Source organism: Vitis vinifera, chromosome 19 (genome assembly GCF_030704535.1).
Source record: "Vitis vinifera cultivar Pinot Noir 40024 chromosome 19, ASM3070453v1".
NCBI classification, from domain to species: domain Eukaryota; kingdom Viridiplantae; phylum Streptophyta; class Magnoliopsida; order Vitales; family Vitaceae; genus Vitis; species Vitis vinifera.
The window spans coordinates 7,837,191-7,850,941 of NC_081823.1; the positions used below are offsets into that span (position 1 = coordinate 7,837,191).

At 29.7% G+C, this 13,751-nt stretch overlaps 2 protein-coding genes across 4 annotated transcripts; both read left to right on the plus strand.

Annotated features, from left to right (window-relative positions):
- The first annotated feature begins 2,435 nt into the window (after positions 1 to 2,435).
- Positions 2,436 to 4,686, plus strand: LOC100248730 (U-box domain-containing protein 14). Of its 2 annotated transcripts, XM_010646227.3 has the most exons (3): positions 2,436 to 2,634; positions 2,773 to 2,916; positions 3,028 to 4,686. In XM_010646227.3, the coding sequence occupies exon 3, from the start codon at positions 3,126 to 3,128 to the stop codon at positions 4,491 to 4,493; it is 1,368 nt and encodes a 455-aa protein (XP_010644529.1). In that variant the 5' UTR covers positions 2,436 to 2,634; positions 2,773 to 2,916; positions 3,028 to 3,125; the 3' UTR covers positions 4,494 to 4,686. The 2 variants fall into 2 exon arrangements, with proteins under 2 accessions (XP_010644529.1, XP_002276151.1); XM_002276115.4 differs by lacking the exon at positions 2,773 to 2,916.
- A 5,481-nt stretch (positions 4,687 to 10,167) lies between these two features.
- Positions 10,168 to 12,367, plus strand: LOC100253827 (uncharacterized). Of its 2 annotated transcripts, none has more exons than XM_010646228.3 (2): positions 10,168 to 10,481; positions 10,831 to 12,367. In XM_010646228.3, the coding sequence occupies exon 2, from the start codon at positions 10,885 to 10,887 to the stop codon at positions 12,298 to 12,300; it is 1,416 nt and encodes a 471-aa protein (XP_010644530.1). In that variant the 5' UTR covers positions 10,168 to 10,481; positions 10,831 to 10,884; the 3' UTR covers positions 12,301 to 12,367. The 2 variants fall into 2 exon arrangements, with proteins under 2 accessions (XP_010644530.1, XP_010644532.1); XM_010646230.3 differs by having other exon boundaries at positions 10,865 to 12,367.
- Positions 12,368 to 13,751: the final 1,384 nt, after the last annotated feature.

Below are 13,751 nucleotides of genomic sequence, written 5' to 3' on the forward strand. Positions count from 1 at the left end.
ACTATGAGCGAAATCACCTAAAAAATGAGAGACACGATCGCTATGACCAAAATCATCTCAAAGATAAGGGTTGCAGTTACCATGACCGAAATCATTTAAAAACTAAAGGGCATGGTCACCATGACTGAAATCACCTCAAAGATGAGGGATGTGGTCATCATGACAAAAATCACCTAAAAAAAGAGGAACATGATTGTCATGATCCAAAACACCTAAAAATTGAGGGATGCGATCGTTATAACCAAAATCACCTAAGAGATAAGGGACACAGTTGTGATAACCAAAATTACCTAAAAGATAAGGGACACGATTGTCGTAACCAAAATCACTTGAAAATTGAGGAATGCAATCGCTATAACCGAAATCACTTAAAAGATAATGGACGTGATTGTGATGTGATGATTGAAATCACCGTAAAACTGAGGGATGCAGTTGTCATGACCAAAATCACTTAAAAGATGAGGAACACGTATGTGGATGGATTAGAGTAAAATGTTTGTTTGTGAAATTCTTTTTATTATGAATTAATTATGCAAAGTGTATTTTTTTGTTTTATTTTTGAATTGAAAGTGTTAAATTTTTCAAAGAAAGTGAATTAAATTATTGGATTAAAAGAGTTTACTTGCTAATTGATTTTTATAAAATAAAAATCAAAATACCTCTCATGATTTAATTTTTATTGTGCTTGATCCTTCTTATTAAATTATTTTTTCTTATTGAGCTATCAAGCTAACCATTATATATTATTACCCTTTTTAGGTACAAGTGATAGCGATAAGGAGAAATCAGAACATGAAGAACTTTAAATTTGATTATTTAGGATTATTGACACTTATTTTTTTTGAAATAAGGATTATTAACACTTAAAACTCAATTTTGTTTATAATTTCTAGATTTTTTTATCACAATGTTTGGTGTATACATCATATGTCTAAAAACACATCGGCACATTCATCGTCATAATTATAATTAAGAAAAACAATATAATTAACAAACTTATTTATCTATTCCAAAAATATCTCGCCATAACAATATCAAACAAATTTAGGAAAAATAAAATATTTTATCAAATATTATGACAATTGTATTAATAGAAAAAATTTGACACCAAATATGTTTCTATATAAACTTCTAATATGAAATATAAAATATTGAATAAGAATATAAATAAATGAGACTAATATAAAAAAAAAATTTTAAGGTATAAAACAATATTAAGGTATAAATACAAGGTCATAACCAAAGGTGTGGTCTTATTTACACATGTGACGTGGCGCCATCTTATTCATAATATAAATGGCAATTTCCAAGTCACCCTATGCTTACCCAAACCGACAGAGTTTTTAACCAAATTAATCTATTTTCTTAAATCAAATCCACCAAATAGATTCCCCTTAAAATAGTTTTCAAATTGATGTTTCGAAGTCATATGTTTATTTATTTTGTATTTTATGAAAATATGATTGATAGTTATAATTTTGAATTTTCTTAATATATAAAATCATAATTATTAATTATTATTTTAAAGTTTAAGTTTAAAACCGTTATCATCCATTATAGTTTTTAATTTAAATAAGAAATATAGGAAGTGTTTGGTAAAATTTAATACTTATCATTTAATAATTTAAGTTAATTTTAAATTAAATTATATTTAAATTATTTATTTAAAATTTATTATTTAATTTTTATTTTAAATGTCAAAGTTATTTGATAAAATTAACTTAAAACTTATTTTAAATTATTTCATCTTTATAAATTATAATTAAGGTAAAAGAAGTTGAATAATAGTAGAGGTCATTGAATAGCAAATTAAATCATGAAGGTAATTAGAATAAAAAAAGTAAAAAAGTAAATAAAGATATGAACTTAAGAATAAGTCAATTATTTTTACTTATTAATTAAGTTATTTTTATCAAATATATTTAATTTATTTAATAATTTAAATTAAGTTATTAAGTAACTTTTATTTACTACGTTGATTTATCACATACCTGATTTTATAACTTAAATTTTAAAAAATAAATAAGTATTATAATGATTTTATAATATTAAATTTTTTAATAAAATAAAATAAAAATATTTTCATATAAAATTTAAAATATCAAAACTTTTAAACAATAAAAAAACAAAACCTTATAAAAAGACTAAAGGGTAAAAAATCACACTTACAAACATTATATGATATATATAAAACAAATTCTTTTATTTCATTTATCACAAATTTAAAAAAAAAATCTCATAAATTTAGTGACAATTTATATATATATTAATAAATAGAAAATAAATAATTAATATAATAAATTTTTAACAAAAATATATCAAAATTTTTTCAAATAAAATAATAAAACATTTTAGCTGAAAACTCCGAGAATTGAATCGTATGAATACGACCCAGGAGACTTTAGGTATAAATGGACAGGGAAAGCACGAATCTGTGGACTCCCTAAAACAGAATCTTTGTAATCTTTGCGGGTTTGGGTAAAATTCCATATGAGATGGACTCTACTCAGATTTTGTCATTATCGGAATCATAGAAATTTATATAGATAGCTGATCCGAGGCACAGTTGGGTTGCTTACCATCGAGTCGCCGACTCATCCTCTAAATTTTGCGGATTCTTCAACACCCCATAAGGTATGTGTTGTGAATTTCAATTTATTTTTATGCATGCACATGTGCCTTTGAGAACCCTCTGTTTGGTTCCTGAGAAAGTTGAAGGAAAAGACAAAGGAAGAAGATAGAATTTTGAATTTTGTGGGTTATGATGTCCAGGTTTTCAAACAGTGGAAGAGCCAATATTGGTTGAGTTTTTCACTTGTTCGATTTGGTTCAATTCGATGGAAGTTTTATCTGTTTTCTTAAGCCCCAAATGATGGGCACTCTGTTTTCCAGCACTTTCTAAGCAGCCAAACGGAGGTTAGAGATAGGACCGGCTAAAAGAAGGGATATTCATGTTTGTGATGTCTAAGAATGACCTGGGCAGTTCTTGAATTGCACCATAATTTCATATTTCATGTGTTTTGACAGGAGTTGGTTGATTGATGAACAATTGCTTCATCTTCTCAATTGATTGAGAAAGGGATTGTCACAATTATCTCTCGGAATCAGAGAGAAATCAACCAAAGATGAGTACAAGTTGGGAAGAGTCATTCGAACTTTTTGAAAAAGTGGTTGCGTCCGGCAGAAATGCTATGCAAATTCGAGCCATAATCAAGCTTGCCCGCCTCTCTAATTCTGCACCGGCCCATGTACTAACCCGCACCGTGCCGATCCTCACGCGGCTTCTTGGTAGCAGTTCTAGTCCATCCGTCCAAGGGGCCTCTGCATATTGCTTAAAATGCATAGCTCATCAAGGTGATGGGGATCGGATGGCAATACTCATTGGGCAGTATGGTGCTATTCCTATAGCACTGAGGCTGCTGCAGCATTCTGAAGGTAGTTTTCAGAGGGTTTTGGTAAAATGTCTTTGGAGCCTTGTCATATTTGGAAAACATAATCGGGTAATTCTCGTTAGAAATGGTGGATTGGAGATCATAATCCGTATGTTGGGTTCATACACAGGTAGGATGAGGCAGTATTTGTTAGAAATATTAAGTGCATTGGCATTGTTGCGGGAGGTTAGAAGGGTGATAATCAGTCTTGAAGGCCTTCGGTTTCTCGTTCAGGCTGTCAAGTTTGGTGGCATGGCCTCTAGAGAAAGGGCTGCCCATGCGGTTGGGTGTCTTGGAGTGGCAAAAAAGGCGAGGCGTGTGCTTGTTGATTTGGGAGCAATGCACATGCTCATTGAGTTGTTCAGAGAAGGAGATGCTTGCACAAAATTGGTAGCTGGTAATGCTCTTGGTGTGATCTCATCCCATATTCACTGCATTAGGCCATTTGCCCAAGCTGGGGCTATACCTTTGTATGTGGAGCTGCTTCGGGGACATGATCCCATCGGTAAGGAGATTGCAGAGGATGTGTTCTGTGTCTTGGCTGTTGCAGAAGTGAATGCAGTTGCAATCACTGAACACTTGGTGGAAATCCTTCGAGAAAATGATGATGTAGCCAAGGCTGCAGCTGCTGATATATTGTGGGATCTCTCCAGTTACCATCATTCAGTGTCTTTCATTAGAAACTCTGGCGCAATTCCAATTTTTGTTCAGCTTTTGAGGGATAGAAGCAGTGAAGTTAGGGAGAAAGTATCAGGGGCCATTGCTCAATTGAGTTATAGTGCAGGAGACCGCGCAGCACTTGCTGAGGCAGGTGCAATTCCGGTCCTGATCGATTTGTTGGGCGATGAGTCAGAGGAGCTGAGAGAAAATGCTGCAGAAGCTCTCATCAGTTTTTCCGAAGACCCTTCACAGCGCGGCATAATGTCCGAAGCATTCAGAGTTACTTCATTCCAGGAAATGCAGAACAGACTGGTACAGATTCGAAGTTCTGATGAGTACATGGCCAGATCTTTGAGACAGATGAGCATGGAGCAGCTTCTTTGGGACCCAGACATGGTCTAATTCTTTCACTCTAGTTTCTTTTCAATCTTTATGGCTTGGACAGTGTGAATATGTTCTTCATATGATGTATATCCCCTGGAATTTTGGGATGGCAAATCATCCTTCAATGCTACTACAAGCCCCTATTAGTAGCATTCTATTTGTTACATGAAGTAGAGATTTGAAATATGATAATAAAATTCTTCAAGCAGCAGTGATATGGGGCTTTAATGGAGATCAAGACCCAGCATCTAGGCTTCAATTTTTGGTGACCAAAAACAGGAATGAAGGTGTATTGGGATTTCCAGGCACTAAAAGTTACAAATCTATCATAAGAATAAATAATATATTCAACAAGAGAAAGAGGATAACTATGAACAAGAACACTAGACTCATTTTCTTGCAAATGGACAAGACTTTAATTTAAAACAACATTTAGAATACTAATGAAAAATCAATTTCATTTTCATTTATTCATATGTTTAGATTATTTTTAAAAATAAAAATAAAAATAAAAAAATTCGTTATCATAAAAATTAAGAGTCTGTTTGGTCGTGTGATTTAAAATTTTGTAACACTGTTTGGCCATTGTTATATGAAAACAATTTTTAAAAACAAAGTGAAATAGAGAACAAGTACGAGTTGTTTTCATTGATTTTTAAAAACCAAAGGAAAACATAGAAAATTTTTAAAAATCAAATAAAATTGAGCATAATATCATTTTTTTTCTCTCTCTATGATCCAATATTGATACTGTAAATCTTAAAATATGATTTTCTTTTAATTTATACAAGCTTTTTTGAATTTCTTTTAACCTTTTTTAAAATTTTCATTAAGCAAATAAATTTCAAAACAAATAGAATTTGATAATAAAATTTATTAATTTTTAAAAATAATTTGAAACTCAAAAACCGATCTAATTAATACTAAAAAGTCATGAAACTCAATAACATTAGTAAGTCATAGACCAACATTTATTTTACATGTTTGAGGTAGTTTCTTCTTTATATATATATATATATATAAACTCCAAATTAAGTAATACTTCATGTGTTAGATTTATTGACGAATCTAGTTATTTTTAAAAATAATTTAAAACTCAAATATTGAATCAATTAATACCATAAATTTATGGATTAAAATTGGTTTAGAATGACTTTATTGTTTCTCTTTTATATAGAATCATTATTTTTTGATTTTTTATTTTTACTAGGCAAATGAATTCTAAATTAAATAAGACTTAATGTGTTGGTTTTGATAATAAGTGTAGTAATTTTTAAAAATAATTTAAAATTCAAATAGTAAACCAATTAATACTAGAAATTTATAGACAAAAATTGGTCTAGAACGACTTTATTTTTTATTTTTTGTTTTTTGTTTTTACATAAAATTTTTATTTTTTGATTTTTTTACTAGGCAAATGAACTTCAAATTAAATAAGACTTAATGTGTTGGATTCGTTAATGAGTTTAGTAATTTTTAAAAATAACTTAAAACTCAAATAATGATCCAATTAATACTAGAAATTTAGAGACAAAAATTAGTTTAAAATGACTATGCATTTTTTTTTCTTTTACATAGAATCATTATTATTAAAATGAGTTCCAAATTAAACAAGACTTAATGTGTTGAATTCATTAACAAGTTTAATCATTTTTAAAAATAATTTAAAATTCAAATAATAAATTTATTAATACAAAAAAATTATGGATAAAAAATGGTTCATAATGACTTTGTTATTTTTTTTTTACACATAATTATATATTTTTTTAAAATTTTACACTATAAAAATGAGTTTTAAATTAAGTGATACTTTGTATTAAATTTATTAATGAATTTAACCATTTTTAAAAATAATTTGAAACTCAAAAAATAGATTTAATCATTAAAAAAAAATAATACATCAAAATTGATATATTATGAGTCATGACCTTATTGTTTCTCCTATATAAATAAATATATTTTTTTAATTTAGGTAAATACATTATAAATTAAGCAAGATATAATTAATAATTTAATATAATTTTTAAGAATAATTTTGATTAAGCATGACCTTACTGTCTTGCTTAATTCATAATTTAAATTCTTTAATGTTTTTTTTTTAATTTTTAAGAATAGTTTTGAATTAAAATAAATTATACATATTAAATAAAAATATTTGACTCATTTATATATTAAAAAATTTAAACTTTATTTATTATTCATTTTAAACAAAAGGCTATTAAAAATCATTATGTTAGGTTATTATTATTCATTTTTAATCAAAAAAACTTAGTAAGATTTAATATCCTTATATTTCTAACATATACTAAAATAGTATATTTAAAAATATATATATATATATATATAATTTAATATTTTATTATAATATTATTATTATTCATATTTTACTAAAAAATATTTTTTAATTACAAAAATATTTTTATTTGTAATAAAGCTTGAATTAAATTTAATTTATATTATATGAATTGAATTTGCAATGTTTTTACAAAACTAAATCAAAAAAAATATTTTTAAAAATAATTTATTCAAACAATTTTTTTGTTTTTATTTTTAAAAATTGTTTTTAAAAACAACTTGTCAAACACCCTTATTTTTATAAAACACTAAAAAACTGTTTTTTATTTTTAAACTTAAAAATAATTTCTAAAAATAATTTGCATAAAAATGGCCAAACAGGCCCTAAATCTCACTCTTATGATTTTGTTACCTCGTGTCTCCGTTCTTGTTATCATATACCAAACACATCCTAAGAGTAGACCAAATGGTTCAAATAATAGAGTGAAGGATTATGGCTGCTAAATTTATCTGTAATATCATCTTTTAAGTTGTCTAATAGTAAGATAAGATAAGCATAGGAGATTTCTAACCTCTCTTAAAATCTAAGAGAGCTTCAATTGCTTGCTTGAGAAAAAAAATATCCAGAAGAATTTCTAAGTGTGAACATCCAATTTTTTCCAAGGAAAAATGGGTTCTTCGTCATTTGATTTTCACCCTCAATCAATTGCTTTTCAAAGGTCATCGTCATTCATCAATGCTCTCAATTCAAATATACCCTTAAGAAACTTCAAGGTTGACTTGACCCATGCCTTTGGAATCATTCCAAGGAGGTCCACCTTCAATTCCTGTGACTTTTCATTTCTTTGATGATTTTCACGTATATCACTTTTCCTTAATCATAAATTTGTATCCGAGCGATCCTAAATTTAGATTAAATCCTAGATGTTTGTTTCAATCAAATTAATTAACCAAAAAAAAAAAAAAACCAGCATACCCATGTGACAATGCAACATCAACTGGCACAAAATATCATGCCCCGTATGTGTTATCTATCATCCCTGTCCATTCTCTACGTGAATCTGATAATTTTTTTTATCTATATGTGTAATGGAATCGGAATTTTATCGATTGTTATGTAATCTATTTTCATCATAATATATTTGATATCATGTGTTGCCGATTAGGCGATAAATTTAAAATATTTTTAATCTATTTTTAATATTCTTAAATATTTTTTAAAAATTAATTTGATTGATAATATGTTATTTTTAATATATGTATAATTATTTTTTAATTATTAAAAAAATTATATTATATTATAAAAAAATCTATTTTTAAAAACAATTGATAACCAAAATTTTTTATATTTTATATTTTCAAAAACAAAAAATTGTGATTAGAAAAAGTTCCCAAACACAACGAATTAATGTTTTCATCATGAAGTGAATGCCATCTTTTTATGAAAATTCTCAAATAAAAGAAGCAATTGAAGAAACAATCAATTATCAACTTCCCAATGTTAACAACACCAAGTTTTGACCAGTAACCCCAGAGATGGTGCAGAATGGAAGGAGATCACAAAAGCATGCATGTGGAGGGCAGCCCAAATTTTTGTTTCAAGAAGACAATTTTCTTTCATTGATTTTTCAGACCATTGACCTATTTTAGTTATCAATTGATCTATTTATTGTAATTACAACTGCTTTGATTAGCTAACTTCCTAATTGAATTGATTCCTAACTAAATTTTTGTTATAGCTCAACACGCAGCTATTGTTAAATATAATGTAAAATAGCATTTATATCCATCTTTAAATCAATTATTTTTTTTATTTTTAATTTTTATCTTCCTTTATGATATCCTACATCAGATAGGAGAGTTATATAAATATGAACTCCTTTTAATCATATAGACATGTTTTAAAACCGTAAGAGCCCCTTAAGTGTAGAACGAATAATATCTACATGATTGAGTATAATTTGTCATAAATGATATCAAAATCAATCATCGATCTTGGTATGAGAATTTGTTTAGCCTCGTGAGAAATATTTGTCTGCACGAGGAATGTTTATGATATCTCATATTGGATAAAAGATAAAGTTTCTGACGTTATATAAGTATGAACTCCTTTTAACTATGTAGATGCGTTTTAAAATAGTTCATTGAACTCAAAATGGACAATATTTACACGATTGAATACGGATCCTTACATCTTCATCCATGTTCCTTCTAGTTTCTTCTAGTGTAACCACTAATTTTAGAGAAAACTAATCAAGATATAAAATTTAATGTCTTGAAATAAATTAGACAAAAAAGTAGATGCAGGTGTTAACCAAAAAATTAAGATCATTGAGGTACTCAATAAAAAAAATATATATAAAACGTTTTCTAATGAAGATGAATGAAACCTCAAATCCCAAAAGTTGTTGAGACTTGACAAATCCAATACAAAAAGTCATGGGGTGGATCTACTTCTAACCCCTCTTTTACTTCTCTCATTAATAAACATGATCTCATCACCCATTTTCAATGCACACCGGTTGTGGCATCCATTCTCATCTTTGAACCTTTTCTTCTTATAGATATTGATCCTTACCTATGACAAAAAATTTCATTCACTAAATCATCAATATTTTACCATCTCAATGCTCATCAATTTTGAGATGCACCCCATCCCATAACACATTTTAATCATGAGTGACCCTGGGTTATGTTTGATTGTCGGAAAATGGGAAAAAAAATAAGGAAAGAAAATAAAAAATAAATAAATAAAGATAAAATAAATAAACTTAAAGTCAATAAATTATTTTTATATATTATTTTAAAATAAACTTTCAACTTATTTTAATTATATTTGATTTTTTTTTTCATATTTTCTATAATACAATCAAATACAAAAAAAAAAAAAAAAATCATTTCTTTAACATTTTTTTTTCATTCTTTAATACTTTCCAAGAATCAAACAATCTTAATATCGAATATTAAATAAAAAATAACAAAAATTTTTCTAAAGAAGGAGGATTACAATCATACCAATTCCGGGTCGGGAAAATTGATTACGTCTAACATTTTTAAATAAATAAGTACAAGTGTTGATATCATAACAAAATTAAATGAATGATGTTAACATATTTTTAAATCACATATATCTCTTTCCTAATACCAAACCTCAAAAAGGAGATTAGTATAATTCATTAATTTGTTCTAAATATTTTATAGGTTTTTATTTTTATTTTTTCTTTTGAGAGTTTTAAGACCAACCTTTCTTGTTTTTACAGTTTATTTTTATTTAGTCCCAAGAATTTTTGAAAAAAACAACTCTGGTCAACTTTCTTCTTCTATCCATTTTGTCATGGATTCAGACCTAATCCTACACCTTTTAGTCAACTTAATGTGAAGATGCAAATTCTTCCATATTCAGATTTCAGACTTTTATAAGGAAGAGTGACCCGGAGAAATGCACCACGATTAATTTTTCTTGAGTCATACGCTTGGGAGAGGCTGTTCCAACACAAATCTCTGAGCTAAATGAAACAGGCCCCTTGCTCTCTGTTTTCAATCGTGGGGAAAACTGGAAAAGTTCATGGGTAATATCCTCTAATCAGATTTCATCATCATCTTAATCATAAACTTTATATACATAGGTGATCAGAGGCACTCTTGGTTGGTTTAATTCCGCCGAGTCATCGAGCCATCCTGTAAATTTGCAGATTGTTCATCACCTCTAAGGTATGTGTTAATGATTTTCACTAGTTTTTTATATGCCAGACTGCCCATTAAGAGACTCTGTTCGGTTCTTGAGAAACTTGCATGAAACACAGAATGAAAGAAGGAAGAATTTTGAATCTTATGGTTTCCAAATAATGGAAGAACCGTCTTGGTTGAATTGTCTAGTTCAATTTGGGTAAATTCTGTGGGAGTTCCTCTGTTTTCTCCGGTCCCAGATGATGGGGCAGCCAAACAGAGCTTATAGGTTGAACTAGCTAAAAGTAGAACTGTTTCACGATCATGATTTCGAAAACTTACCTGGTAAATTCTCGAATTGCACCTTCATTTCATATTTCATTTGTTTTGACAGTAATTGATCGATACAATTGTTTCATCTTTTCAAGTGTTTGAATAATTCTCTGGAATGGATCAGCCGGAAGCAAAGCAACAAAAGATGAGTTTGGATTGGGAAGAGTCATTTAACCTTTTTGAAGAAGCGGTTGCTTCTGAGAGTACTGCTATGCAAATTCAAGCCATAATCAAGGTCGCCCAGCTTTCTAATTATGCACCGGACAATGTACTAACACGTGCGGTGCCAATCCTCACACAGCTTCTTGGCGGTAGCTCCAGTCCATTGGTTCAAGAAGCCGCTGCTTATTGCTTAAAATGCATAGCCCATCAAGGTGATCTGGATGATCGGTTGGCAACACTCATTGGGCAGTCTGGTGCTATTCCTATTACACTCAGACTGTTGCAGCATTCCCACGGTGGCCTTCAGGGAGTTCTAGTGAAATTTCTTTGGAGCATTGTTACATTTGGTACACACAATAGGGTAATCGTAGTTAGAAATGGTGGATTGGAGGTCATAATCAATATGTTAGGGTCATGCGTGGGTAGTACGAGGCGGCACTTGTTAGAGATATTAAGCGCATTGGTGTGGTTGAGAGAGGTGAGGAGGGTCATAACCAGTCCAGAAGGCCTTCAGTTTCTTGTTGAGGCGGTCAAGTTCGGTGGCATGGCCTCTAGGGAAAGGGCTGCTTATGCGGTGGGGTCGCTTGGAGTGGCAAGAAGCGCTAGGACTGTGCTTGTTGATTTGGGAGCAATGCAGGCGCTTATGGAGTTGCTCAGAGAGGGAGACATCTCGGCAAAATTGGTAGCTGGCAATGCACTGGGGGTGATCTCAGCGAACGTGGACTGCATCAGGCCACTTGCTCAAGCCGGGGCTATTCCTTTGTACGCAGAGCTGCTCCGGGGAGCAGAGCCCGTGGGGAAGGAGATTGCGGAGGATGTGTTTTGTGTCTTGGCTATTGCAGAAGTGAATGCAGTCTCAATCGCTCAGCACTTGGCGCAAATCCTTAGAGAAAACGATGATATTGCCAAGGCTGCAGCTGCCGAAATTTTAGGCCATCTCTCGAGATACAAACATTCAGTGCCCTTTATCACAAACTCTGGTGCGATTCCGGTTCTTGTTGAGCTTCTGAGGCAGGGGAGTGATGAAGTGAAAGAGAAGGCATCAGGGGCCATTGCTCAGTTGAGCTATAATGCAGGAGACCGAGCAGCCCTAGCGGACGCCGGCGCAATTCCGATTCTGATGGATTTATTGGGTGATGATCAATCAGAGGAGCTAAGAAATAAAGCTGCAGAAGCTCTCATCAGTTTTTCTGAAGACCCTTCACAGCGTGACAGAATATCTGAGGCATTCAACATTACTTCATTCCAGGACATCCACAACAGACTGGCACAGCTTCGTGCTCCCGATAATAATGGCGAGCAAATGGCCAGACCTTCGAGACAGATGATGAGCATGGAGCAGCTTCCTTGGGACCCTAATATTCTCTAATTCTATCCCATTAATGGAACAATTCACGCCTTTTCATCATTTAATATCATATTACTTTGAAATATAACTTCAGTGTATGCATTTTCTTAAGGGCCGTAGAAAAATGAAAGTTTCAAATTTCAATTATGATAATTAATTAATTAAAATCAGTATGCCCCATGTGGCAATACCTGCAACATCACGTTATCATGCATGTATCGTGCATGAAGTTTACGTGATGATTATTATTATTATTATTATTATTTTTGTTTATCCATTCCAATTCTTGCATACAAAGAAATGCAAAAGCCCCCAAGAAAACCAAAATTAATTTTTAATATTTGATATTATAAATGGATATATTTTTATATTAAAAGCTAAATTTTGTAAATTAAGTACAAACATATTAGAATTTTTTATTATAAATTTTAAAATTAAAATATAATAATAAAAATGTAATAATATATACATAATATTTTTTTACAATTTTTTTTTTTAAAAAAAAAATATTTTCAGAAAATAACCAACAAATAATGAAAAAATTTGTGTTTTTAATTTTAGAAGTAAAATTTTCAGACATTTTTAAAGCTAAAATATAGCTCCAAACCTTGCTTTTAGTTTCAGGGTGCTTTTAAAAGCCGAAAGGTGCGGCAGCAAGCGCTATACCTCCTGTTTTTAGGGGTATTAAAAATATTGATCATAAGCTCGAGGTGCCACCATAATGAAAGCAAAAAGAAAATGGAGAAGCTGAGGCCACATGCAAGAGGCAGAGGCCATGGTCAGCTTCAAAATTTAACTTGAAGTGCTCTTGAAAAACAACTGCAAAAGTTTTTTTGAAAAGACAAGTCGACTCTTCACAAGCTCACGAAAAATATCAGTTTTGATTGATATATCATAAAAATAAAATAAAAATTCTATGTTAAAATTTTTTAGGAAAATAAAAACCAAAATGGAAAATTTGCTCCCTCTAAAAATATAAATTTATTTTATTTTTTTAAAATAAAAAATAATGGCAATTAAATATTATTACCAAAAAAATATTTACCATTAATTACTAATAAAAATATTAAGATTAAACTAAAATTAAAAAATAAAATCAAGTTATAAGAAGATCTTAAGACACACACCTCTTCCGTTTGAAAATAACGAAATTCATAATAAAAATGATTAAATCTTTAAGATAATCTTAAGTGTTTTTGATACAAATTGATTAAAATTATTAAAAATTTCTAATGGTTTTTATTTTTTAATTTTTATTTCATTTGAAATTTTCCTTTAAATGTTGTTGACAATTTTTTTTTTTTTATATATATAAAATATAAAACCTTTTTAAAAATATTCTTAGTACTAAGATAGGCTTTCTTTGAAACTTGACTTAGGTAATGTTTGTTTTTTGGTTGAATAGAAAAAATCAAAATATTTGACTTTTTTTATTAAACTAAAAGTACCTTATTAATACTAATCAATATAAC